We start from the raw sequence: 27791 nt of genomic DNA on the forward strand, positions 1-27791 counted from the left end.
GGGCCATTGAATAGCGTCACTGACAAAATTGATTCAACTTGCATGCAAGACCATCAGTTTTTCACCTAACAGACCCTGACATACCGTATATTTCTCATATGAAAGAAGCCTTATTATGGGGCAGCGTGGTTACCACTGTTATGGAGGTACAGTGACTGGTAGTGTGCGGGAGCATTATAGCTGGGACTGTAAGGGGGAACCACTCCGGCTGCCAATGTAATGCACATCTTTGTTATTTAACTAATGATTGTTATGAATCTGCTGGCTCTTTTTCAGTAAGTGGTTCTGCAGCAACCAGAACTTTGTTGTCATCAAATACAGTGCATTCAGAAAGTCTTCAGAGCCTTTCACTTTTTTCACATTTTGTCATATTGTAGCCTTGTGCTGAAATTCTGCACTCAGTACCCCATAATGAGAAAGTGAAAACAGAATGTTCTAAATCTTTATTAATTTATTGAAAAGAAAAAACTAAAATATTGCACTGACATACAGTAAGTATTCAGACCTTTTACTCAGTACTTAGTTGGAGCCGCTTTGGCAACGAGTACAGTCTCCACTATACTTGGGTATGATGCCACAAGGTTTCCACACATGGATTTCGGATTTTCTGCCATTCTTCTCTACAGATCCTCTCAGTCTAAGTCAGGTTGGATGGGACTGTTAGTGGACAGTCATTTTCAGGTCTCTAAAGAGATGTTCAATTGGGTTTAAGTCAGGGATCTGGCTGGACCACTCAAGGACATTCACAAAGTTGTCCCTTGTGTTGTCTTGGCTGAGTGCTTAGGGTCATTGGGGTTTTTAACAACTCAAATACGTCTATTTTAGGCATATTTCTGGCGCAGATTGCAGTGCAAAGGTTTCCCACTCACTTTTCTCCACTCATGCCAGGCCAACAAAAGTGGGTGTGACGTGGATACGGAAAGGGAATGGGTCAGGAGGCCTGTCTCATTCATCATTTTCTGCTCCTGTTTTAGGAGTAGAAAATGGTCTAAATCTACACCAGCAAGGGAGTTGGGTCCTCTACATAACTACATAACGGATCCACCGCAGCGCCGAGCCTTATTAAGATCGGCGTCTAAAAAGCTGGTCTTAATAAATTATCCCCATTATCTTGTTGGAAGGGGAACCTTTGGCACAGTCCAAGGTCCAGAGCACACTGGATCAGGTTTTCATTAACAGTTTCTCAGTATTTTGCTATATTCAGCTTTTACTCAGCTCTCCCTTTTTCAACCACTGAAAAATACCCCCACAGTTTGATGCTGCCACCACCATGCTTCATTATAGGGATGGTATTGGGCATTTCCTAGTTTTCTCTAAACTTCATGCTTTTAATTAAGGCCAAAAAGTTCTATCTTTGTTTTATCAGACAGGAGAAAAAGTCTGTGAGTCCTTTAGGGCTTTTGTGTGTCTTTTACTGAGAGGAAGCTTTTTTCCGGCCACTCCTCCATAAAGCCTTGATTGGTGGAGTGCTGCAGTGACGGTTGATCTTGTTCAAGTTTCTTCTCTCTGCACACAGGATCTTTGGAGCTCAGCCAGAGTGACCGTTGGGATCTTGGACACCTCTCTTACCAATGCCTTTCTTCCCCCAATTACTTAGTTTACTTAGCCAGCTCTAGGAAAAGTCCTGGTGGTCCCAACCTTCTTCCATATAATTATTATTTATGGAGCCCACTATGATTTTCAGAACTTTCAGTAGATCAGAATAAATGGTACCCTTCTCCAGATCTCTGCATTCAAAAAAGTCTCTAGGTTTTATATAGCTGTTCTTTCCTCCTTATAACTAGATTTTTTCTCTGATATGCATTGTCAGCTGTGAGACCTTGTACAGATTGGGTGTGTCTTTCCAAATCATGTCCATTGAACTAACTTTGCCACAGGTGGACTCCAGTCAAGATGTAGAAACATAGCTACATTTCATGTGTCATAGTATTGAGTCTGAATACGTATGTCCATGCAAAAGTTTAGTTTTTTCCTTTTTTTAATAAAATTGCAAACATTTCTAAAATTCTGTTTTCACTCCCTTTTTATGAGTATTGAGTGCACATTGATGTGAGAAAACAAGATTTTTTAAATTTTAGCACAAGGCAACAACAAAAAAAGTGAAAGGGTCTGAAGACTTTGCAAATGCTTTGTATATTTCATCTGCAAACATTTCCTCACTTCTTCACATATAAAGCAGCAAAACTTTAACAAGAACATGAATCTATTTTTCTGGCTATTCCAGGAGAAGAGAAAAGCAGAGGACGTTCTCAACGACTTGAAGCGCCAACATGAATCAGAAGTTGCTGAACTCCAAGTCGCAATCAAAAAGCTCAAAAAGGTAACAACAATACTAGGAGGCAGCACTGTGAAAAGAGCTGATATACAGTCATAGAAATGAGCAGTATAGAAAGTGAGGACAACATTTCTATAAATGATCTCGCAGGACAGCAGTTGGGATCATTATATTAACATTATTATTGCAGATATTTATAAAGCTAACTGCTTATCCCACAAAGTAAGACAGTAAGTACTAAGGGCGTTATTTATTAAGACTGTCACAAATATAGATGCACCAAAGTGATGTAGAGGCGCAGGTCTCTGCATAACTTTGGGGCTTGGTTCCACCACCCTTGCGACATGGTTTAAACTATGCCAATTGCCTTGTTGGTGTAGTTTAAGATCATTTTCTACACCATAAACTGGTGTAGAAAATGGTAAATGAGATGGGTTGGCCATAATGTTCTTTGGTTATTTCTCCTAGAAGTTCATGAATAAATTGACAACCTGGTGCTACCATTCACTTTGTCAGTAAAGTCTGACTGCCTGATCAGCTGATAGCTTTATGGCCCTTTTATATGAGCTGGTAGAGTGGGCAATGATCGAGAATGAGAAACGTGTAATCTCCGTCATTGCCCAGTCTTAAGCTGCATGATTGCTCCTGTATGGGGGTGAATGATGGTTACTATGATTGTTTGACCCCATACGGTTTCATTGTTTGTCTGCAGCACATCCCGGTTTACACAGGGCTTTGTGATGCCTGCAAAAAAGGATTTCTGGGGAATACATGTATTTACTAAGACAGAGTTGTCAGGAGTGTTGACATGTCCTTTTTAAATCTATATTAGTATTAGTGATGAGTGAAGTCACATTGCTAAGGAAACCGTACCTCTGTGCATACCTATAAAATATGGCCTCCGATGAGGTTTTGCTAAGATGGCACTGGGCAACACGAGACTTCATTTGTCTCATGCATGCACCGTAAATAACGGTACACGCATTAATGTATTACATTATGAATCTGAACCTGGGTTCGTTGATGCGCTCCACAATCATTAACAAACCCAGGTTCGGATTTGTAATGTAATTAGTTAATGCGTGCGCTGTTACTTACAGTAATGGTGCATGCATGAGACAGATGAAGCCTCCCATTACCCGGTGCCATCTTTGAAGAGCCTCATCAGAGGCCATACATTATATGCATGAATGGAGCTACGGATTCCTTAGCAATATGACTTACAGTATGTACAGGAACAAACCAGGTTCGGACACAGCAGGCCAAACCTGTTTTACTCATCTCTAATAACTATATTATTGAGTTGATCCCCGTCCTGGACAGGACAGGACAGGCTGTGGTAATGTGTTGCTGTGGTAATGGAGACTACATACAAGTGCTTCTGCTCATTACCCCCACCCTCCTCTTATGTATCATCTCCATTCCCATAGAGATTTACCTGTATTCAGGATCATGATTACTGACAAATAGAGCAGAGAGGAGGATGAGGCAGCACTATGGCTCATTGTGGTGAAGTAACTTGTCCTGCTGTGTGATCAGGACAGGTTTTGTGTGTACTGATAGGACAGCGGCCATTTTATTTCTCCTAATAATTGCTTCCTGGACAAAAGGAGCCATTACAAGTAATGAAAGGTATTTGTGAATATATTTATTATAAAATAATATTTAAGTATTTTCATTTTTTTAATTCCTGGAGAACCCATTTAAGGGCTGATTCACACAAGCCACTGTATGCTCCTCCTGCTTGCTTTTCCAGCCGCTTCCTCTCCTTCTTCATTGACAGACTGTGCCAGGTTCCTGCATAGTCATCTCGCGGGAATGGGAGGGGCTGAAGAGAAAGCTGGAGGAGCAAGGGCGCACAAAGTGGCTTGGGTCTACCCTTAATGCACTTGGCATTTCATTTGCCAGTGCTTTTTCTCCATAATAAAGCAATGGAGTGTGAAGTTAAAGGCATCTTTATATTCAGCTAGCCCTACAAGGCACTGTGTTTAACAGTAATTTTCCTGCTGACAGATTCCCTTTAAATTGTTATCACCTAAAACTAGCAAGTATGTTTCAATGCACTGTGCTACCCAAGAAGTGACTGGTTGCTACAGGTAAAGGCTCCACAGTATTTGTATTTTTATATTGCCATTTTAGTACGTTTAGATGCTTTGTGGCAGGCATATAGGGGGTCATTTATTATTCAAAATATGCCACTTTTTGGTGTACTTCTGATGCAGATTCGGTCGCCAAGGGGATTTGTTGACAAATCTGCAACTTTTCCCTGCTCACGCCACTTTGCCGAGGGGGCAAGGAAGAGGGCTGGCCTGTCCCATTTACCATTTTCTATGTCAGTTTACTGTGTGGAAAATGGTCTTAAACTATGCCAGCAAAGGAGCTGGTGTAGTTTAAGCCATGTTTCATGGCTGGCTACACCTCATGCCAAAGTTATGTAGAGGCCTGCACGTCTACATAACTTTGCCGCATCTGCCGCCAGCGCAGGGAAATTAATATTATACGCCGGCTTTAATAAATGACCCCAATAATGCTGAACGTCAATAATGTAAGTCTGGATCACCTATTGTGTTATTTTGTATCATTTGCCTAGCTGGAAGAACAGTCGAAGAACATAAGCCTAAAGGAAGATGTGGCTGCTCTAAAGAAACGCCTGCATGAATTGACCATGGTAAGTCCTCGCTGTCAATGCTTGCTATTTTACTATGGAGACCTGAGTACTTTGCTGAATTTTAGTGTCTGACGCTCTATATTACTTTACGTGACGCTGCACAACAAGCAAAATGTACTGTTATCAGTGCTTCAGCCTTCTAAATCGTAGCAATTTTTCAGGGGAGAGATATAAATCAAAATCCTATTAAAACTGGCATTTTACTGTTTTGGGTGGTTAACTGGTTGAGTACTGATGGAAATATTAACAGCGCTTTCATAGTCCAGAATAATGTACAGTATCACAATATTCTCAAGTACCTGGGTGAGCATTAAGAATATCACTATATCGTTCCACCAGGAAAATCAGAAACTTAAAAAGGAACTCCTAGAGGCTCAAACCAGCATCTCATTCCTCCAGAGTGAACTGGATGCTCTGAAAAGTGATTATGCAGATCAAAGCCTGAGCTCAGAAAGGTATGTACCGAGTGCCACATTCTGAGTAATGCTTTAATGAAGTTTATGGCTGGAATGTAATTCTGATTTATTCTTCCTTTCAGAGATATGGAAATTCTCAGGGAATACACAGATGACCGGGAGAATCTGTCACGGCAAATTGAAATACTGCAGTATGTATATTTTTTGGGGGGTTTAGTGTAAACCTTACAGTTCAGGGCCTGTGTCGCACCACATCAAGTCGCAGAAAAGTTGCGCGCCACATAAATACGTGCGACTTGCTGTCGTGCTACCATTTTAGAACTGGGATTTGGCAGCAAAGTCGTAAACAAGTCAGTGGAGTAAAAGTTGTGTGCAACATTTGACTTGCAACACAGAATTCTGCATTGTTGGATTTTATGCGAGTGTCGAGTCACAATCACAGCATGTCGCATGTCGCACTGCGACACCATTGTCATACATTATGTGAAATGTGCGACTTTCCTGTCGGGCGACACATATCGCTCTGTTGCAATTCTCTTAGTCCATGACCTATGTAGTAAATGAAGTCGCAGCGGAGAGTGACTATGTCAGTCTAATAAAATATTATTTATAAGGTCATATATGTGTAAAACAATACTCCCTGCAATGCAAAACAGAGGCTGAAGAAGGGATAGATGAAGAAGAAAAGAAGGAAAAAGCAAAAGACTAGAAGCAGGGGGTTTCTCAGTGGCTGTGTAGTGAAGAAAGAGGCAACGAAAGAGAAAAATAGGAGTTAGAGGGAATCTGTCACCAGCGACCTCTATATCCAGCTTTTTAAATTGACACATGTACAGTAGTTGTAGTTCACCTGATTAAGGCTACTTTCACACCAACGTTAATATTTTCCGGTATTGAGATCCGTCATAGGGTCTCAATACCGGAAAAAAACGCTTCCGTTTTGTCCCAATTCATTGTCAATAGGGGCAAAACGTAACTGAACAGAACGGAATGCTCCGAAATGCATTATGTTCCGTTTGGTTATGTTCTCATACCGGAGAGCAAACCGCAGCATGCTGCGGTTTGCTTTCCGTCCTGGGATGCAGAGGACGGACTGACACCATAGAAAATGGATCCGTCCCCCATTGACTTTCAATGGAGTTTATGACGGATCCGTCTTGGCTATGTTAAAGATAATGCAAACAAATCTGTCCATAACGGATGGTTGTATTATCAGTAACGGAAGCGTTTTTGCTGAGTCCTGCCGGATCCAGCAAAAACACTAGTGTGAAAGTAGCCTAAAACGCTGTTTTATTTTAGTTGATCCGAGGCTCCAATACTTTTTCTTAATATGTATATGAGGCCTTTGGTCCATCGAGGGCGTCACCATTGCTCTTGATGCAGTTAAGCTCCATTCATTCTTGTGGTCAGCCCCTCCTCCGCTGCTTTGACTTACAGGGCCAGGCAGTGGCAAAGCAGCCACGGAGGGACTTCCCAAAGAAAAGAGTGGAACCTGGGTGCAAGAAGAGCAATTGTAACGTCCTTATTTGACCAAAGGCCTAATTTCATGTTAAGAAAACGTATCATAACTTGGGAATGGAGCCTCGGATCAACAAAAGAAAAATAGCATTTTAGTCAAGTGAACCATTTGTCTATGCAAACAGTTAGATAGGGTGGTTGCTGGTGACAGATGGCCTTAACCCTGGGTTCACACCTGAGCGTTTCTGAGTCGCGCGTTTTACGCGCGTATTATGCGCGTTTTTTGCAATAGTAAACGCGCGTTTGTGTGATTGACTGCAGTGTTGTCCAATGAGTCTATGGCCAAAACGCGTGACAAACGCCCCCAAAAAAGCTCAAGAACTTGTTAATGCGTCGGGCGTTTTCGCGCTGTAAAATGCTCAAGTGTGAACCAGGGCCATAGGGAAGCATTGGTTTTCACGTGTTGAGCGTTTTACAGCGCGTTTGAACGCGCTGTAAAACGCTCAGGTGTGAACTTAGGGTTAAGGGTCAAAAAGAAGTGGTATTATCGCTGTCATCTCACCTTACTGATGGAGAAGAGAATCAGTTGTTACTGGGAGTTCTGTCTAGCAAAAGAATATCAGTGCGTACACACTCACGGAGAGAGTGGCAAGCTATAAACCCAAAACACGAGATCCAATTGAGTAATTAAAGGGCTTGTCTAAGGACTGGTGAAAAGTATCTGACTGGTGGTGGTCCGACCACTTGCACCATAACCAATCACAAGAATAGGGTCCTGGAGTCCCAAGAGTAAACTGAGCAACGATTATGCATGCATGCTGCCGGCCCATTTATTCTCTGTGGACTGCCAGAGATAACTGAGTAGAGCACTTGGCTTTCTCTAACAGTCCCATAGAGAATTAATGGAGCAGCAGAGCACATACACGATCATCATTCCATAAGCATTCCATCATTCCTTTTATTAAGACTGGCGATTTATACGCCCATCTTAATCCCCATGCGCTGGCCGCGGATGCGCCAAAGTTATGTAGAGGTGCAGGCTTCTACATAACTTTGGCACCTGGTTTAAACTACGCTAGCTCCCATGCTGGAGTAGTTTAAGACCATTTTCGAAACCACAACCTGGCGTAGAAAATGGTAAATAAGAAAGGCCGGCCTGCCCCCTCTTCCCCTATAACGCCACACACCCTTTTTCCACCACCTTGGAAAAGTGGCGTGAGCGGGGAAAAGGCACAGATTTTGCCACAAAAAAATTGGTGTATATTTCTTAATAAATAACCCCCTAAGTCTCTGCTACAAAGCTTCTATTCATTACACTAGAAACAGCATTGTGAGGCTCTGTCCGATGCGAGAGAAGCTTGCGAGACTGTTGAGTTGCAGGAGTGTGCAGTATGGGTTCCTGCACTGCTGGACATCAGGGAGGAGGGGAACCAGGAGCACACCTACCATAGAAGCAAACTACACCAATGGGGCTGTGGAGAGGCAGTGACCCATCTGAGCTCCTGCTGCTTTCTGACATGGCGCCATATTATTTTCCTTCTGCCACCACTAGAACGAGCTCAGTGCTCAGAGAATTGTATTCACACGTCCACGATACGGAATTGCGGACCCATTCCTTTCTATGGGGCCACACGATGTGCTGTTAGGATCCGGAAATGCGGATCTGCACTTCCGGGTCCGCAATTCCGTTCCCCAAAAAAATAGAACATTTCCTATTCTTGTCCGCAAATGTGGACAAGATTAGGCATATTATAGTGCCGGCGATATGCGGAACGCACATTGCTGATGTCCGTGTTTTGCAGATCCGCAAAACACATACGGATGTGTGAATGGACCCGGAACTTTTGTCGAATGATTTATTTATTCCTGTTTGCGATCAAAATATGATAGATGGAGAGAAGCTGGACTTACACAAGTTTGTATGATATGGAGTAGGATAGCTCAGTAAAATCTTTACAGGGACTCCTCGGAGACAGTGAGAGTCCTGATTACCAGCACTTTGTGTCAGTGTGTATACACAGAAGGCTGTCCGTCATCCTGTGTGAGTGGAGTAATCGTCACTGTCTCTCCAAGGGTGCCTTCACCGGTGGCAAATCAGTTCCATTCATCTAATAGAGGTGTATATGCAGGAGTACACGGGTATACAGCAATATAGATGGGTGTAGTATATTATATGCCATCCATTCAGTGTCCCTTACTACCTCTCAGGGTATATACAGGAATACACAGCAATATAGAGGGGTATATACAGGAGTGCACAGCGATACAGAGGGCCTCTATATTGCTGTGCACTCCTGTATATACCCCTCTATATTGCTGTGTATTCCTGTATATACCCTGAGAGGTAGTAAGGGACACTAAATGGATGGCATATAATGGGCTTCGTAGGAGAGAACAAGAGAACATTCTTAAAATATGTACAATCCCTTTACAAAAAATATACCAGATTTCATACTTAAAAAGTAACTAAACCTAAACAATTTTTAATATGTTCTCCCTAATGCCCTAATAAAACTATTTGTAATATACTTTATCAATCGATTTTGTATTTATGGTACCCATGTGCTATGCCAGGAGTTAGTAATAGTCCAGGGAGTACAGGCAGGAGCAGCAATGTGCGCTCCTGCCCGTACTCACAGCGCTGCCGCTGCCCATTGATAAAACGTCTACTGCTGAGCAGGGAATGGTGCTCTTTAGGGAAGTAAAAGTGTCGCAAAAATACTAAATCGATTAATAAAGTATATTAGAAATAGTTTTATTAGGGACAACATATAAAAAATTGTATCAAAGGTTTAGTTACTCTTTAAGCATATGTACATCAAGAACTCCGGAGAAAAAAAATTTCCTTTATTTTTAAGTGCAGAACTCAAAATATGATCAAATCATTGGTGTCGTATAACACCCCGTGCTAAGCCACGCCCCAAGCCACACCCCCAAATAATCGTTCTATGATCGAAATCAAGGTTACATGTTCATGTAATGACGATTTTCATTTTTGTCCTAATCGCCCAACCCTAATAGAAATCATTCGGTAAGGAAAATATATACATTTATCTCCTGGCAAAGTAAAAATGGCGCCATAGTTCTTTTCATTTCATCTTGTTTAGCTGTGATTGCTCTGATGGAGGAAATACTACTTTCATAGATTTTTGGCTAGCAGTTAAAAAGGCTTTGCTGCATTATACGTAATTATATGTTTGATTTAAAGGTAGGATTATGTTGTATAATTATCTTTTAAATTGAGCAGAAAAGACCCTATGGCATGTCTTTAGCTCACATTTTACACCATTTGATTACAGAACAGCTAATAGAAAGCTGCATGACAGTAATGATGGACTGCGGAGTGTGCTGGAGAACAGTCTGATCAAGTACAACAGATCACTGGTACGTTCATGTTCCTGACTCTGGTGTGTAGGCTTCCTGCTAGGATAACAGCCCTGCTATGTCACTACCAGCATGGCCTAGGGCAGACTAATCTTTATCAAAGTGTAATCTTTTCTCTTGGTCCATCCCAGACACAGGCATCACAGATTTTGTCCGGATGCGTTGCGGGTGCATTGCGTCAGAACTGCACGAGTAGGCACACAATTTCAGTCAGTTTTCTCTGCGATCGCGTTCCGTTGTTCTGTTTTTTTTCCGTGCGAGTTCAATGCGTTTTGAATGCGCGTGATAAAAAACTTAATGTGGTACCCAGACCCAAACCCGAACTTCTTCACTGAAGTTCGGGTTTGGGTTAGGTGTTCTGTAGATTTTATTATTTTCCATTCTAACATGGTTATAAGGGAAAATAATAGTATTCTTAATACAGAATGCTAACTAAAATATCCATTGAGGGGTTAAAAATAAATAAAAATAAACTCACCTCATCCACTTGATCAGGGCCGGTTTTAGACAAAATGTGGCTCTGGGCAAGATTAAAAGAGGGGGCCCACATCTTGTAATAATGTGCAAAAATCACAGTCCGACACCCCCGCCGATCAGCTGTTTGAAGAGACAGCACGTGCTGTTCACTGCTGCTGTCCCATAGATATACAGCAGCAAGCAGAGCAGGAAGAGAGAAGGGAGACCGCACATGCGCACAGCGCACGCTGTCTCCTCAAACAGCTGATCGGCGGGAGTGCTAGGTGTCAGACCCCCGCTGATCTTAATTTAGCAGGACCTGCGCTGACATCACCGCGCTTACCATGTGGTGAGCTCGATGACGTCAGCGCAGGTCCTTTTGCAGGTCCTGCAGGAAGAAGAAAGAAGACGATACCAGCTGCGCCATCAAGAGGATGAGGTGAGTTTATTTGTTTTATTTTTTAACCCCTCAATGGATATTTTACTTAGCATTCTATATTAAGAATGCTATTATTTTCCCTTATAACCATGTTAGAAGGGAAAATAATACAGTGAATTGAATTTAATCAGGTCCGGGGTTGCTCATCCCTATTTACTAACATCATCACCTAGCAACCATGCGTGAAAATCGCACCGCATCCGCACTTGCTTGCGAATGCTATGTGATTTTCACGCAGCCCCATTTATTTCTATGGGGCCTGCATTGCGTGAAAAACGCAGAATATAGAACCTGCTGCGATTTTCCCGCAATGCACAAGTGATGCGTAAAAAAAAAACCTCATCTGCACAGCCCCATTGAAATGAATAGGTCAAGATTCAGTGTGGGTGCAATGCGTTCACGTCACGCATTGCACCCGTGCGGTATACTCGCCCGTGTGAAAGGGGCCTAAGACAAAATTACATTTTAAACCTTCGCAGCACATTTCTGCCTTGCAGTTTTCACACGGTGCCTTATGATTTCAGTTACTGTTTGGGACATAGAAAGAACTCACAAAATAGAGGAAAACTCTTTTACTCTGTCCTTCGTGGATCCTGTAAGGTGTCAAACTAGCAAACACTGGAGGCAGGGTCACCTAGAAAAGTAAAAGAAATACTTGTATGCAAAGATAACCCCTATAAACACAAGCACACAGCATGCAAGCTACTCAGAGATAGTACAAAATATTTTTCTTGGCTTATTCTTTTTTTTTGTCAATACATCTCTTTTAAGGATTTTTGGCAATAACAAAAAAAGTGAGAAAGTGAAATAAACTATGGGTTGACTTCACAATAATTAAAGAAAAGGTTCATTCTATTAGGGTGCATTCATACGACCGTATTTTTGGTTCGTGCCCAATCTGCATTTTTTACAGACCCACTCAATTCTATGAGGTTGCAAAAAAATGCTGAATCCATGCAGCCAAGTTGCAAATGATAAAACATGTCCTACTCGTATCCGCTATGCAGACAAGAATAGGCATTTTTTCAATGGGACTCGCAAAAAGTGCGGGATGGACACTGACCGTATCCGTATTTTGTGGATCCGCAATTTGCAGACTGCAAAACGGATACGGTCTAGTGAATGCACTCTTAGGCCCCCTGCAGACGAGCGTGTCTGGATTAGGTCCGGATGCGTTGAGTCTGCGATCAGGGAAAATCGTGCGAGTAGGTACGCAATTGCAGTCAGATTTGACTGCGATTGCGTTCTGATGTTCAGTTTTTATGGTGCGGGTGCAATGCGTTTTGCACACCCATGAAAAAAATGACTGTGGTACCCAGACCCGAACCCGGACTTCTTCACTGAAGTTTTGGGTTTGGAATTGGTGTTGTGTAAACTGTATTATTTTCCCTTATAACATGGTTATAAGGGAAAATAATAGCATTCCTAATACAGAATGCTTACTAAAATGTGGCTTTAGGGGTTAAAAAATAAAAAATTAACACCTCATCCTGTTGTTCGCGCAACCGGCATCGTCTTCTTTCAGGACCTGCCAAAGGAGCTTTGATGACGTAATCTTTTATCTTCATTCAGCAGGACCTGCGCTGATGTCACCACGCTCACCACGTGATCACGTCATCAAAGGTCCTTTTGCAGGTCCTGAAAGAAGAAGAAAGGAGACGATGCCAGCTGCGCGAAGAACAGGATGAGGTGAGTTAATTTTATTTATTTTTTTAACCCCTAAAGCCACATTTTAGTAAGCAATCTGTATTAAGAATGCTATTGTTTCCCCTTATAACCATGTTACAAGGGAAAATAATACAGTGAATTGACTTTTATCAATTTACATACATCATCTCCTAGCAACCATGCGTGAAAATTACATCGTATCCGCACTTGCTTGCGGATGCTTTCGATTTTCACGCAACCCCATTCATTCCTATGGGGCCTGTGTTGCATGAAGAACGCAGAATATAGAACATGCTGCGATTTTTGCGCAATGCACAAGTAATGCGTGAAAATCACCGCTCATCTGCACAGCCCTATTGAAATGAACGGGTCCGGAATCAGTGTTTGCATCACACATTGCACCCGCGCGGAATTCTCGCCCGTGTGAAAGGGGTCTTAATCAGTGTACTTTTTTGTTGGTTTCCTTCTTTGAGATTAGGAAACAGCTTTCACAATAATAGAAGTGCAAGGCTGCTAGAATTGCTGGACTTTTTTGCCCATAAATGCAAAAGAATCCTAGACACTGCCGATACAATCAGCTACTACTTTATTATGGAGCACATAGGCAAAAACAGCATAATAGTACACAATGAAACACTAATTTATCATATTGGTGGTACGTTGGACTCTTTTGCACTTTTGATTCTTTGGCTAGATCAAGGTGGAAACCAACCCCAAGACAGTCTGCTATTCTTGGACCTTGTGCATAGGACAACCACTTGGTGGAGACTGTGTTACAGCAGGCAGCTAATGAAAGGATTCAGGCAACCGCTAATGATAGCATGTATTTTGCCGGCATGTCTGCAGCCACTCTCCTATAAATAACACAATATGAGAGAATAAAAAGAGGATAACATTATTTAAGGTACAAGCCCTAAAGTTTAGATGCAGATTTTCAGCCCTGCCTTTATAAGTCCCAGGTTTTGGCAACAGATCAAGAAGAGGACCAGCCTGCACTATGAGGAGTAATGCTGGCAATGCACATTAGATAGATGCCGGCTGATTGATCGTTTGGCCGATAGCTATCTCTCCTAATCCTCCCGTACATACAGTAAGTAGTGAATGGGCAGAAAGCCGCTGCCAGACTCCTACATGTACATATTAAATGGTCTGGTGAACCCACTGAAATTGGCAGGTTTGGCTGATACACATCTAGTGTGTATGACCAGGAAATAAAGACTTTCACTCTAATTCCTGCAGCCTGCCTCCATAAAAAGAAGATTCATACTTACCTGCTCCCCGCCACTCTGCGCTGGCTCCTGTGTGTGCATGGTCTGGTCGCCAAACTGTTGACATCCAGTAGTCCATGGACATGGTCACATGGTCGCTGCAGCCAATAACTGGTTTCAGAGGTGACATGGCCACAAGCAGCACATCATGACGAAGCCAGTTATTGGCTGCAGCAGTGCATGTGATTATGCCCATGCAGCGCCAAAAGTAAACAGTCTGGGAAAAGGAACATGAACATGCGGGAGCCACCATGGAGGACTGGAGTGGCGGGGAGCAGATAAGTATGAATCTTCTTTTCATGGAGACATAGGGGGTCATTTACAAACAGATATATGCCACTTTTGTGGCTTATATCTGGTGAAGATTCTGTCGCACGTCTTGTCTAAACACCAGGTCTAAAAAAAGGGGCATGGCATGGGCGGGAAAGGAGAAGGGCTGGCAGGCCCGTCTGATTCATCATTTTCCTGGTTTAGGCGTAGAAAATAGTCTAAACGTAAGACAGCAAGGAAGCTGTCTTACAGTTAGAATCGGCCGTGAAAACGCCAAAGTTATGTAGAGGCCGGCGTCACTATATAAATTCGCCGATCCACCACCAACGCTAGGTCTTATTAAGACTGGCGTCCAAAACGCTGGTCTTAATAAACGTGCCCCATCATGTTTCATTGTAAACAAAAAAAAAACTTTATAATCTAAAAAAGCTTGTAACTGTACTGTATATTCAACAATCCACTAGCTTGATCAACGCATTGAGAAATTGTACAGTATATTCTTTAGCGCAGTTCCCATGAGAAGTCTTTTAAAAACATTGTGCTGTGTCTTTTTAGCGTGCAAACACTTCACCAGGAGGTACCATTTCCAGGAACAGTCCCAAGCTGAATAGAAGTAATTCTCCTTATGACCGGTAAAGTATGACTTCTAGTTATGCCTCTTGTTTATTACTACTGTGTTGTAATTGGATCAAGGTTGGTTTTATGGGGTGTCAAATTGAGCAGTTGTCAAGTGTCCCTGTTTCCTATGGGCCCCAAAGGATGGTATCCCAAGGGGTAACATGAGAAGGCAGCAGAAAAACTTCTGTTTCAATATGAGTTCCCTTACTTTGGAAATGGCTTGCACAACAATAGAGAGAACTGTGCAGCTTTTAAATCACAGTTGCACAACTCTCTTGACCTGGCTCTGTACTGAACTATATGTTGGTATTGAGTAGGTTTATATGCAGTAATATGTAGACACTGTATAAAAGTATTATTTAGGTATTGTATTGTGTGGTCAATGTAAGACAGTTTTATTTGGTCATCAAATGGTAGTAGTATATTATCAATATATAGCAGGGATATAAGGGCAATATGTGGTAGGTTTGGATAATGCATGGAAGAAATATGTATATGTAAACCTTTTTAAATTACTAGAAACACTGTCTGCTAATTGCAAGCAGTGGGCCTATTTTCTTTAAAACTGTGCCTAGCTTGTGTTTTTCTTCTATACTGTATGTATGCACTAAAGAGGCAAATGGAGGAGCTCAGTCAGGGTTGTATAAATCCATATTCAGTTAGCTCTTTTTGGTGGCAGCTGCAGACAACCAAAATGTCATGATTCATAATGACTGTGTGAAGGTAAGAAAGTGATTTTGAGCTGTGTACCTTAACCCTAAGTTCACACCTGAGCGTTTTACAGCGCGTTCCTACGCGCTGTAAAACGCTCAACAAGGAGAAACCAATGCTTCCCTATGGGAATGGTTCTCACCTGGGCGTTTTACAGCGCGTACGATCACGCTGTAAAACGCCCGACGCTCAAACAAGTTCTTGAGCTTTTTTTGGGGCGTTTGTCGCGCGTTCCCGTACATAGACTTTCGGGAATGCGCGACAATGGGCGTTCGCTTGTCTCTGTATGCGCGATTGCAAACGCCCGTACAATCGCGCATACAGAGCGCTCGTTTCAGAACGCTAAGGGCTGAACCCAGGGTAAGACCTGGAGCTCCAACCCGTATTAAGATACAATGCATTCAGAAAGTCTTCGACTTTTTCATTTTATTTTTTTCATTTTATTATGTTGTGATCTTGTGCTAAATAAAAAACAAGTTTTCCCCATCATTTTGCGCTTAATACCCCTTAATAAAAAAGTAAAAACAGAATTTTAGAAATATTTGCAAATTTATTACAAAAGAAAAACTAAAATTTTGCATGGACATAGATATTTTGAACCTTTACCATGACACTTGAAATTTGTCTCTTGGGGGCCTCCCATTTCTCTGGATCATATTTGAGATATTTCTACACCTTAATTGGAGCCCACCTGTGGTAAGTTCAGTTGAGTGGACATGATTTGGAAAGGCACATCCCTGTCTATATAAGGGCTCGTTCACACGACCGTGTGAAGCCTGTGTCCGTATCGGATCCGCAATACACGTGTCCTGTTCCGTGGTCATTCCGCATCACGGATTCATTTAAATGGGTCCGTAAATCCGGAGGTGCGGAACGGAACACTACGGAAGCACTACAGAGTGCTTTCTGAGGTTCCATTCCGTGCTTCCGCACCGCACAAAGATAGAGCTCCAAAGATCCTATGTGCAGATAGGAGAAACATCCAGAAGATCAACCATTACTGCAGCATTTCACCAATCTGGGCTTTATGGTAGAAAGGCCAGAAAGAAGATTCTCCTCAGTAAAAGACTCATAAAGGTTTGCAAAAGTGCCTAAAGGACTCTCAGACTGTTAGAAACAAGGTTTTCTAAAAACCTGATCCAAAGGGCTCTAGACCTCAGATAGGGCCAAAGGGTAACCTTCCAACAAGACAATGACCTTAAGCACACAACCAAGACAGCACAGGAGTGGCATAGGGACAACTCTGTGTATGTCCTTGAGTGGCCCAGCCACAACCCTGAAATGAATCTAATCAAACATCTCTGAAGAGACCTGAATATGGTTGTTCATGGACAGTATTCATTTAACCTGACAGAGCTTAAGAGGATCTACAGAGAAGAATGACAGAAAATCCCCAAATCCAGGTATGAAAACCTTGTTGCGTTATACCCAAGACTGGAGGTTGTAACACTGCCAATGGTGCTTCAAATAAGTACTGAGTAAAGGGTCTGAATAGTTATGTCAACGTCAATATTTTAGTTTTCCGTTTCCAATAAATTTGCAAAGATTTGTAACTTTGTCATTATGGGGTATTAAGTGCAGAATGATGGGGAAAAATTAGAACATTTTTATTTTAGCATGAGGACAAGGAATGTGAAGGGTCTGAAGACTTTCCGATTGCACTGTATGTCCTTAAATGAATCAGAATAGAAATATTGGATCTATTTCATTGATAGGTATAGTTTAACGGTCTGACTCTACAATGTTTAGAAGTACAGTATGCAGTTAATGTGTAATTGACTTGAAATGTTAATATTTCTTTTGAAAGGTCACCTCGATCATCTGTCTTAGATGAAGACTATGATACTTTAGCAGTATGTGATCCAATGCAGAGAATAAACTGTGAGGTTGACAGCCTTCCAGAAAGTTGTATAGACAGTGGATTGTCCACTTTGAGAGACTCCAATGAATACGACTCAGAGGTGGAATACCGGGCTCCAAGAAGTTTTCAGCGCTCGAGATTTGCTCATGAGGTTTATGGGGGTGATGCTTCAGATACAGATGTAAGTACTTGCATCAGATAATTTTATGAAGGGGGCATATTAATTTCCCATGTTAAGGACTAGTGTTGATCGAGCATGCTCGGCCGAACACTAGTTCGGATAGATCATCGTGATGCTCGGCACATCGCGGTGAAACGTTAGTCAGGGAGAGCTGTGCTGTAGAAGGGACAGATAGTGTAGGGAATTTAATTATATTTTTTGTTCGGCAGGGTTGGTGTTAGAGACCCAAAAGTCCTTTTAAGGAGTATTGTTGTGTCTGGCAGCAATATATATTTTTAGCGCAACCTGCGCTAAATTTGCATGCGATTAGAGACCCAAAAGTCCTTTTAAGGACTATTATTGTATCTGGCAGCAATATATATTATTAGCGCAACCTGCGCTAAATTGCATTCAATTGTTAGAGACCCAAAAGTCCTTTTACGGACTATTGTTGTATCTGGCATTACCTGCGCTACATCTCTTTTATAACGTTTGCGCATCCCAAATAGCTGTGACATTCTCTGTAATTTTTTATTAGCCGCTACATCTCCTGTATAACGTTTGTGCATCATAAATATCAGTGATATTCCCTGTAATTTTGTATTAGCCGCTGGTGACAGGGACAATCAGTTTAATATTTTCGCCGCTGGTGACAGCGACATTATCTGCGCTACATCTCCTGTATAACGGTTGTGCATCCCAAATAGCTGTGACATTCCCTGTAATTTTTTATTAGCCGCTGGTCACAGCGACATTACCTGCGCTACATCTCCTGTATAACGTATGCACATCCTAAATATCAGTGACATTCAGTTTAATTTATTTGCGCATAAACTTACAAAACCTTGCGCTAGTGTATATGTGTGACATACTTGCAAGGATATATACCATTTAATATGCAGTAGGCAAGCAGTAAAGGATGGGCAAGTGGCCGTGCTGCTGATGGTGCACGCAGAGGATGTGTGCCCTGGGCGCAGTGAAACTGTGCCTGCTGCCAGAGCACAAGAAACACACTCATCCACAATACCTAGCTTCATGTCCCAGTTTGCAGGGCTGCGCAGGACACCACTCTCAAAGTCAGACCAGTGCGACCAGGTGGTCGGTTGGATTGCAGCAGATAATGCTTCCAGTCGGTTAAGCACCACCCTGTCTTCCACAAAGTCTTGCCAAACAAGTGATCCCACACTTGGATATTCCGAGGAGCTCTTTTCATCACCATTCCTTGATTTTGGCCTCTTGCCAAGCCCGCTTGAAGAGGGACATGAGTAGATCCTGTGCACCGATGCCCAAACTCTTGAGCATCAACAGTCTCAAGAAGATGACTGTGGTGAACGGCAATTAGTGTTTCACGAGGTGGATGACGATGATGAGACACAGTTTCCAATAAGTCAACGACAATTAGTGTCTCAAGAGGTTGATGACGAGGATGAGACACAGTTGTCATTAAGTGATATTGTTGTTAGGTCAACAAGTCAGGAGGATGACCAGAGTGAAGAAGTGGAAGAGGAGGTGGTGGATGATGAAATCACTGACCCAACCTGGGAAGGTGGCAAGCCGAGCAAGGACAGCAATAGAGAGGTGGAGGGATCTACAGCACCGCAACAGGCTGGAAGAGGCAGAGGAGTGGCAAAAGGGAGAAGGCGGGCCACACCAAAACAGGCCCGGAACTGTTCTACGGAGCACCTCCTTGCTGCAATCTCCTTTGCCAAGGGGTAGGTGTTCCACAGTCTGGCGCTTTTTTGAGGAAAGTGCAGACGATAAAAGAATTGTCATTTGCAACCTGTGCCGTACCAAAATGAGCAGGGTCGTGAACAGCATGATCCGCCGCATGGAATCAAAGCACCCTAATAGGTGGGGGGCCGAACGCCTGCGTCCACAATCAGTGTCTGCGGGTCACACCACTGCCTCCTCTTCCCCTGTGTTACGTGTTGGCCAATCAATCCCCTGTCCAAGACGCAGGCCCGGATGCCTCCCGCCCTGCACCTGGACCTTTGCAAGCACCATCAGCTAGCATATCCACTTCTGTGTCCCAGTTCAGCGTACAGATGTCCATACCCCAGGCCTTAGAACAAAAGCACAAAGACCCAGCCACCCACCCACAGGCCATAGCACTAAATGCGCACCTTTCCAAATTGCTGGCCCTGGAAATGTTGGCATTTAGGCTTGTGGACACTGAGGCTTTCCGCGGCCTGATGGCGGTGGTGGTCCCTCGTTACTCAGTCCCTAGCCGTCACTATTTTTCCCGGTGTGCCGTTCCCGCCTTACACCAGCATGGTTCCCATATCATCACCCGTGCCCTGACCAACACAGTTATTGGAAATGTCCACTTAACAACTGACACATGGACAAGTGCTTGTGGCCAGGGATGCTACATTTCCCTGACGGCACACTGAGTGAACATTATGGAGGCAGGGAGCAAGTCGTACCCTGGGATGGCACAGGTGCTACCGACGCCAAGGATTGCAGGCCCTACTTCCATCAGGATTTTCTCCATCACCTACATTAGTGGCTGCAACCCCCCCTTCTTCTCCTCCACCTGCTTCTCCACTTTCACCTCTGAATTCTCATCTTGCAGTACCAGTCTGCCATCAGTCAGTAGCTGGATGCAGTGTAGCACTGCAGTGGGGAAGCGGCAACAGGCCGAGTTCAAACTAATATGTTTAGGTGACAAACAGCACACCGCCGCAGAGCTGTGGCAGGGTATAAGGGACCAGACTGAGCTGTGGCTCTCGACACTCAACCTAGAACCAGGCATGGTTGTGTCTGATAAAGGCCGCAACTTGGTGGTGGCTTTGGAGCTTGGTAAGCTCACACACATACCATGCCTAGCGCACGTGTTAAACTTAGTGGTTCAGCGGTTTCTCAAAACCTACCCCAATTTGCCTGAGCTACTGGTGAAGGTGCGCCGCGTCTGTGTCCATTTCTGAAAGTCATCTACAGCTGCCGCTGGTCTGGCAATGCTGCAGCAGCGCTTGCAATTGCCGGTTCACCGACTGTTGTGCGACGTGAGCACGCGCTAGAACTCCACGTTCCACATGTTGGCCAGGCTTTGTGAGCAGCAGAGGGCAGTAGTGGAATACCAGCTGCAACATGGTCATCGCCTTTCCAGTCAGCTTCCGCTCTTCACAAGCGAGGAGTGGGCATGGATGTCTGACCTCTGTGCGGTTTTACGCAACTTTGAGGAATCAACACAGATGTGAGTGGCGATGCTGCTGTTATCAGCGTAACCATCCCACTTCTATGTCTACTGAAAAGCTAGCTGCTCAGAATGGAGGACGCTTTGCATGTGGAAGAGGTGGAAATGTGGGAAGACAGTACACAGGGTGATAGCCAGACCACCCTCAGTTCGTCTTCTCAGCGCAAATTGGATGAGAAGGAGGAGCAGGAGACGGTTGCCTCCGCCACAGAGGGTAGTACCCACAGCAGTTTTATTCCATCTTATCAGCGTGGATGGGCCGAAGAGGAGGAAGAGGATAAGGAGATCGAGAGTCATCCTCCTGATGAGGACAGCGAAGTCTTGTCTGTTGGGACTCTGGCACACATGGCTGACTTTATGTTATGCTGCCTTTCCCGTGACCCTCGCGTTATTCACATTTTTGCCAACACTGATTACTGGTTGTTTACCCTTCTCAACCCCCACTACAAAGAGAACTTCTCATTTCTCATTCCTGTGGTGGAGAGGACTAGTAAAATGGTGCAATATCGGAAGGTCCTTGTGGAAAAATTGCTACAAAAATTTACAGCTGACAACGCTGGCAGTAGAGTATGTAGTTCCTTGGGCAACCGAGTAGGGGAGACGAGGGGAACACACAGCAGTTCCAACAGAGGCAGGGCAACACTCTCCAAGGCCAGGGACAGTTTCATGACACCCTGCCAGCAACCTCACCCTGATGCGCGGCCTAGTGTCACAAGGAGAGAAAAGTTTTGGAAGATGCTGAAGGAGTACGTGGCAGACCGTGTCAGCGTCCTCAATGATCCCTCTCTGACTTACAACTATTGGGTGTCCAAGCTGGACACGTGGCACGAACTGGCACTCTACGCCTTGAAGATGCTGGCCTGCCCCGCCGCCAGCGTTTTGTCATAGCGGGTATTTAGTGCTGCCTGGGGCATAATAACTGATAAGCGCATCTGCCTGTCAACTGAAAAATGCTGACAGGTTGACTCTTATCAAAATTAACAAGGCTTGGATTACCCCTGACTTCTCTACTCAACCAGAGGAAAGTGGCTGAACATAAAGGCACTTTAAATGGTGTATTGAATACACTGTATTCCCATGCACCCCTTCCACCACAAAAAAGGGTATATGGTTCAGTTTTCCTTTTCTTGTCCTCCTCCTCCATCATATCAACATGCTTATTAGGCTGCCCTCGCTTCTAATGTTTTAGAGAGGGTCAGCTCAGCAGCAGGCCCTCAACCATAATTTTAATATACTCTCTCAACTTCCATTAAAACCATTTTTCATCTGGGTTGTTAATCTGGAGTTACTACAGGATTTTGTCACGGTCATGGATATGCAAGGATCCCTCATATAAAACCATATTCACATGGTTCACATAAACGATGTACTGAACCCTATTATATTCCTAAATGATACACGTAAAGGGGTTTTCTAGGCTCCTGATACTGATGACCTATTCTCAGTATAGTTCATTAATATCTAATCGGTGAGGGTCCAACATATGGCACCTCCACCGATCTATTATTCCCACCAGTCTCCTGCCCTGGAACTGTTAAATGGAGCAGGAGGCATAGTTTAGCTTAAAGTGTAGTGGCCGTATTGGGTTACAACTAAGCTACCACTGGAGTGAATAAGAGCTGAGCTGCAGTAACCCAGCACGGCCACTACACTTTACACGGAGCTGTGCTTCCTGTTCCACTAAAAGTGCTAGTTCCAGTGCTAGAGGATTGGTCATCAATATAAATAAAGCGGACAACCCCTTTAATAGAACAATAATACTATCATACAGTGCCCAAAATAATATGGTACCTACTTATGCGCACAGTATGTACTAAAGATATAGTAATATTATTGTACAATATTATGTATGCTGAACATTCAGTATTGAACAAGGCAACATGACTGCATTAAGAGGCAGATATGTTTAACAGTATGTTCAGAAAAGCTTTAAAATATAGCCTGTCTCAAAATATTTTTAACTCTTCTCCCACCAACCATTTTCCTCCTCTCTTTCGCTGTCTCATTTTCTTACTTGTCCTTTTCATTTTTCCTTCCATGTTAGTGTTCAATACATTAATCCTTATTGTATAAAATGCCCTCTTATTTCAGTTTGAGTGTACCCTACCTGCGTTTTCAGCAAGTTGACTTCTCCCGCAAAATGTTTGCTGTGCGTGTAGGGGTATTGCTGGTCTTGTTCAGTGTTAGCTAGCACTAATCAGATACTGTTGTGTATTGGTTCCTCCCATGTCTATTGTAAACTTGATTAGGCTACATTCACACGACCGTAGGAATGAGTATGCATTAATTTTTGCCGAACGGGTGCGGACCCATTCATTTCTATAGGGCAGCAAAAGATACAGACAGCACACGGTGTGCTGTCCGCACCCGTTGCTCCGTGCCGTGGCCCCTCAAAAAAAATAGAACATGTCCTATTCTTGTCTGCAATTGCGGACAAGAATAGGCATTTTCTATGACAGCCGTGGCGTGTGCAGTCCGCAAATTGCGGAACGCACATGGGCCAGTGTCCATGTTTTGCAGATCCGCAAAACACCATGTTCGTGTGAATGCAGCCTAAGTTGGTTATTTTCAACATAATGTGTAAAATGAATCTAAAATCTAAAATTAAAGGGGTTGTTTCACCTCAGCAAATACTGTAGCATTTATTATGTAGAGCAAGTTAATAGAAGGCTCTTACTAATGTATTGTGATTGTCCATATTGCTTCCTTTGCTGGCTGCATTTGTTTTTTGATCACATTATACACTTCTAATTTCCATGGTTATGACCACTCTGCAATCCAGCAGCGGTGGCCGTGTTGCACACTGTAGGAAAAAGCACAGGCGTATGTCCCGGCCACCATAGAGGCTGACGATTTTTCATATAGTGCGCAAGCACGGCCACCACTGCAGGATTGTCAGGTGGTCGTAACCATGGAAACGAGCAGTGTATAATGTGATGGAAAAACGAATGAAGCCAGCAAAGGAGGCAATATGGACAATTACAGTACATTAGTAAGTGCCTTGTATTAACGTTCTCTACATGACATATGCCACTTGCAGAAGTTTCAGCTTAATAATCTTTTTTAGTTCCAAAATTACTGAAATTCGTCCTGCACAACTTAGTGATTTATGTTTTTTTTGTTGAAGCTGTATTTTGTCACATATTTCTTCAGTGTCAGGGAAAGGGGTACTAATATGATATGTCATCTATGTTAACTGCTTAGGTTCCTGAAATTCGGGATGAAGAATCTTATGCTCCTGAATCTGGTGGCTCATTTCTAGATTGGAAACCATCACGGCCAGTCAGCAGGAGCAGCTCAGGTGCCTCATCGAGAAAATGTATCTCAGCATTGCCTGCTCATGTGACAAATGTAAGTGGCGCTCCTGTGACTGCTTACATGTAATACTTTATATGTCATTTTACTTATTTTGTATCTAAAGACTGTAGTTAAAATCAATGGATGTACCATTTTTGTCTTAAAGGGATTGTCCAGGATTAGAAAAGCATGGATGGCTTCTTCTAAAAACATCCCCACACCTGTCTGTGAATTGTTACCTGTATTGCAGCTGAGCTCCATTAAAGTGAGCGGGGCTGAGCTGTAATACCATATACGTACAACCTGTGGACAGTTGTGGTGCAGTTTTTGGAAGAAGGTAGCCATTTTTTTTGTATCCTGGACAACCCCTTTAAAGGCTGCAATGATCAAGCTTTATTGTCTTGAAGTGGCACATCTGCTTGTCCATGGACGTGTATGCATGTTTATTGGTATGATCACTACTGTATTCTGTTGTTAAACCCTATTTGAGAAATATTCTGGTTATACAGTTTTTAAGGTTTGAAGGTAGAAAATCCCAATTTTTTTTTTTTTACACTTTACCAACAGTAATCAGTCCAGTGAGATTTTAGTTGCAGAGTATGTTCACTTGTCTAACCATTTTACTGCTCCAATACGTGTAAAATATAAAATGAATCAACTTTGCTAATACTCTTGATTACAATTCTCATTCCACTTTGTGTCTCCAGACTACTATAAAACCAGTGTATTCTGATCCTATAGTCATACTCCCTTTAAATGGTTTCTGACTTCTTGTTAAAGGAGTCGCCTGACCCCCAAAAACTGTGAAAAAGAAAGAAACATACTTACCTTTTCGGTGCTGCTCCACTCCAGTGCCGACGCTCCTGTCCTCACTGCTTCTGGTCACCGGCTGAAGTGATGATGTGTAAAAAGTTCCAACATATTGCAGAGACTATTGGAAATCAGTAAAAAAAGATGTATCATTACAAATGTGATATTAACACCCATAGCACTTACAGGGATATCCTGGTCATTTTACATTATCCCCTAGCCAGAGGATAGCTATTTCTAGAAGGTACCGTAGAGATGTACATGCTCAATCCTCGATAGTGTTGCTGTCCTACCTTATCTCAGCCTCTAGTAGTAGCTGCCCACCCTTTAATGATCACAATGTACAGTCGTGGCCAAAAGTTTTGAGAATGACACAAATATTAGGTTTCACAAAGTTTGCTGCTAAACTGCTTTTAGATCTTTGTTTCAGTTGTTCCTCTGATGTAGTGAAATATAATTACACGCACTTCATACGTTTCAAAGGCTTTTATTGACAATTACATGACATTTATGTAGAGTCAGTATTTGCAGTGTTGGCCCTTCTTTTTCAGGACCTCTGCAATTCGACTGGGCATGCTCTCAATCAACTTCTGGGCCAATTCCTGACTGATAGCAACCCATTCTTTCATAATCACTTCTTGGAGTTTGTCAGAATTAGTGGGTTTTTGTTTGTCCACCCACCTCTTAAGGATTGACCACAAGTTCTTAATGGGATTAAGATCTGGGGAGTTTCCAGGCCATGGACCCAAAATGCCAACGTTTTGGTCCCCGAGCCACTTAGTTATTACTTTTGCCTTATGGCACTGTGCTCCATCGTGCTGGAAAATGCATTGTTCTTCACCAAACTGTTGTTGGATTGTTGGAAGAAGTTGCTGTTGGAGGGTGTTTTGGTACCATTCTTTATTCATGGCTGTGTTTTTGGGCAAAATTGTGAGTGAGCCCACTCCCTTGGATGAGAAGCAACCCCACACATGAATGGTTTCAGGATGCTTTACTGTTGGCATGACACAGGACTGATGGTAGCGCTCACCTTTTCTTCTCTGGACAAGCCTTTTTCCTGATGCAGTCCATTCACCATATTTTCTGCAGAAGATCAATCTGTCCCTGATGTTTTTTTTGGAGAGAAGTGGCTTCTTTGCTGCCCTTCTTGACACCAGGCCATCTTCCAAAAGTCTTCGCCTCACTGTGTGTGCAGATGCACTCACACCTGCCTGCTGCCATTCCTGAGCAAGCTCTGCACTGGTAGCACTCCGATCTCGCAGCTGAATCCTCTTTAGGAGACGATCCTGGCACTTGCTGGTCTTTCTTGAACGCCCTGAAGCCTTCTTAACAAGAATTGAACCTCTTTCCTTGAAGTTCTTGATGATCCTATAAATTGTTGATTGAGGTGCAATCTTAGTAGCCACAATATCCTTGCCTGTGAAGCCATTTTTATGCAACCCAATGATGGCTGCACGCGTTTCTTTGCAGGTCACCATGGTTAACAATGGAAGGACAATGATTTCAAGCATCACCCTCCTTTTAACAGGTCAAGTCTGCCATTTTAACCCAATCAGCCTGACATAATGATCTCCAGCCTTGTGCTTGTCAACATTCTCACCTGAGTTAACAAGACGATTACTGAAATGATCTCAGCAGGTCCTTTAATGACAGCAATGAAATGCAGTGGAAAGTTTTTTGGGGGATTAAGTTAATTTTCATGGAAAAGAAGGACTATGCAATTTATCTGATCACTCTTCATAACATTCTGGAGTATATGCAAATTGCTATTATAAAAACTTAAGCAGCAACTTTTCCAATTTCCAATATTTATGTAATTCTCAAAACTTTTGGCCACGACTGTACTTCTTCTCAACCAGTCCAACCAGTGAGCTACACTTTAACTACTTTAACCACTTCTGGACCACTTGTAGACTGAAACGTCCAGGTGGTATGCATGTATCTCTGCAAGAACATTTTTTAATGCCCTTGCAGAGGTTGCAGCTGTGCAGAAATCATGCAATTGCAGTAGAAAAAGCTCCATATAGAAGGCAGACGTATACGAAAATATGTTTGGTCATGAAGGAGAGAGGAAAATAATCGTGTCTTGAACCGGTAAAAAAGAGTTGGTTGTCTGCTTTGGACAATCCCATCTTTTTAGAGGGGTCCCTTGACATAAGCTGACCCTAGGTGTCTCCCTGCTGAGTGCTTGTGGTCTGCTGTAATTTGGGGGAAACCTGGCAGTTAGTGTCTAGTTTTCATGCAGTGTCACTATTGGAATAAAGTATTACACACTGCACTATCAAATCAATGTATTGTCTCTGTAATAAAAGATAGGTCCTCCAGCGTGAGAGATGCTCTTTGTAAGCTTTCTGCACTCTGGCCAAGTGGCGAGAATCCTGAAAATGGGATGCCCCTATTAACAGAGGATTTTTCTAACAGGGTATATGAGAGGGGAGTTTCTAAATTAGACAACCTCTTTTGCACCTTGATGCTGAGCCCACTCCATACCTGTCAGGTGTCAGCTGTGTTACACAGCTGACACCTGGCTGCACTGGCTGGGATAAGTTGGCTTTCTCTGCCTACTTAACATAGAGAGAGGAGGTGCAGGGGGCATGATTACTGAATAACAATGTGGAAGGTGGATCAAGCTCTGATAAACATTAAAGAGCAGAAGATGCAGTGTTTGGTAAGCAATGCTGAAGAAAACAGGAAGTTCTACATGTAAACACCCTGCCTTGATGCAGTTCAGAGAAAAGGGGAAGGAAAGTGCTTACATTAAAAATAGGCATGTGGGGCAAGCATATTCAGTGGGGTACTGTACTTTGGGCAAATGCAAATGAATGTCATTATGTGACCA

The 27791-nt window shown here is 43.1% G+C and overlaps 1 protein-coding gene across 1 annotated transcript in view; it reads left to right on the forward strand.

The window, feature by feature from the left end:
* The window catches only part of RASEF (RAS and EF-hand domain containing), a 105317-nt gene that overhangs the window by 59680 nt on the left and 17846 nt on the right, over nt 1-27791 (forward strand). The window contains exons 4-11 of the mRNA XM_044287729.1: nt 2225-2320; nt 4866-4943; nt 5283-5398; nt 5482-5550; nt 10114-10198; nt 14855-14931; nt 17436-17670; nt 24050-24196. Coding sequence (XP_044143664.1) covers nt 2225-2320; nt 4866-4943; nt 5283-5398; nt 5482-5550; nt 10114-10198; nt 14855-14931; nt 17436-17670; nt 24050-24196 — 903 coding nt within the window. The remainder of the gene's footprint in view (nt 1-2224; nt 2321-4865; nt 4944-5282; nt 5399-5481; nt 5551-10113; nt 10199-14854; nt 14932-17435; nt 17671-24049; nt 24197-27791) is intronic.

This window comes from Bufo gargarizans, chromosome 1, assembly GCF_014858855.1.
Source record: "Bufo gargarizans isolate SCDJY-AF-19 chromosome 1, ASM1485885v1, whole genome shotgun sequence".
Taxonomy (NCBI): domain Eukaryota; kingdom Metazoa; phylum Chordata; class Amphibia; order Anura; family Bufonidae; genus Bufo; species Bufo gargarizans.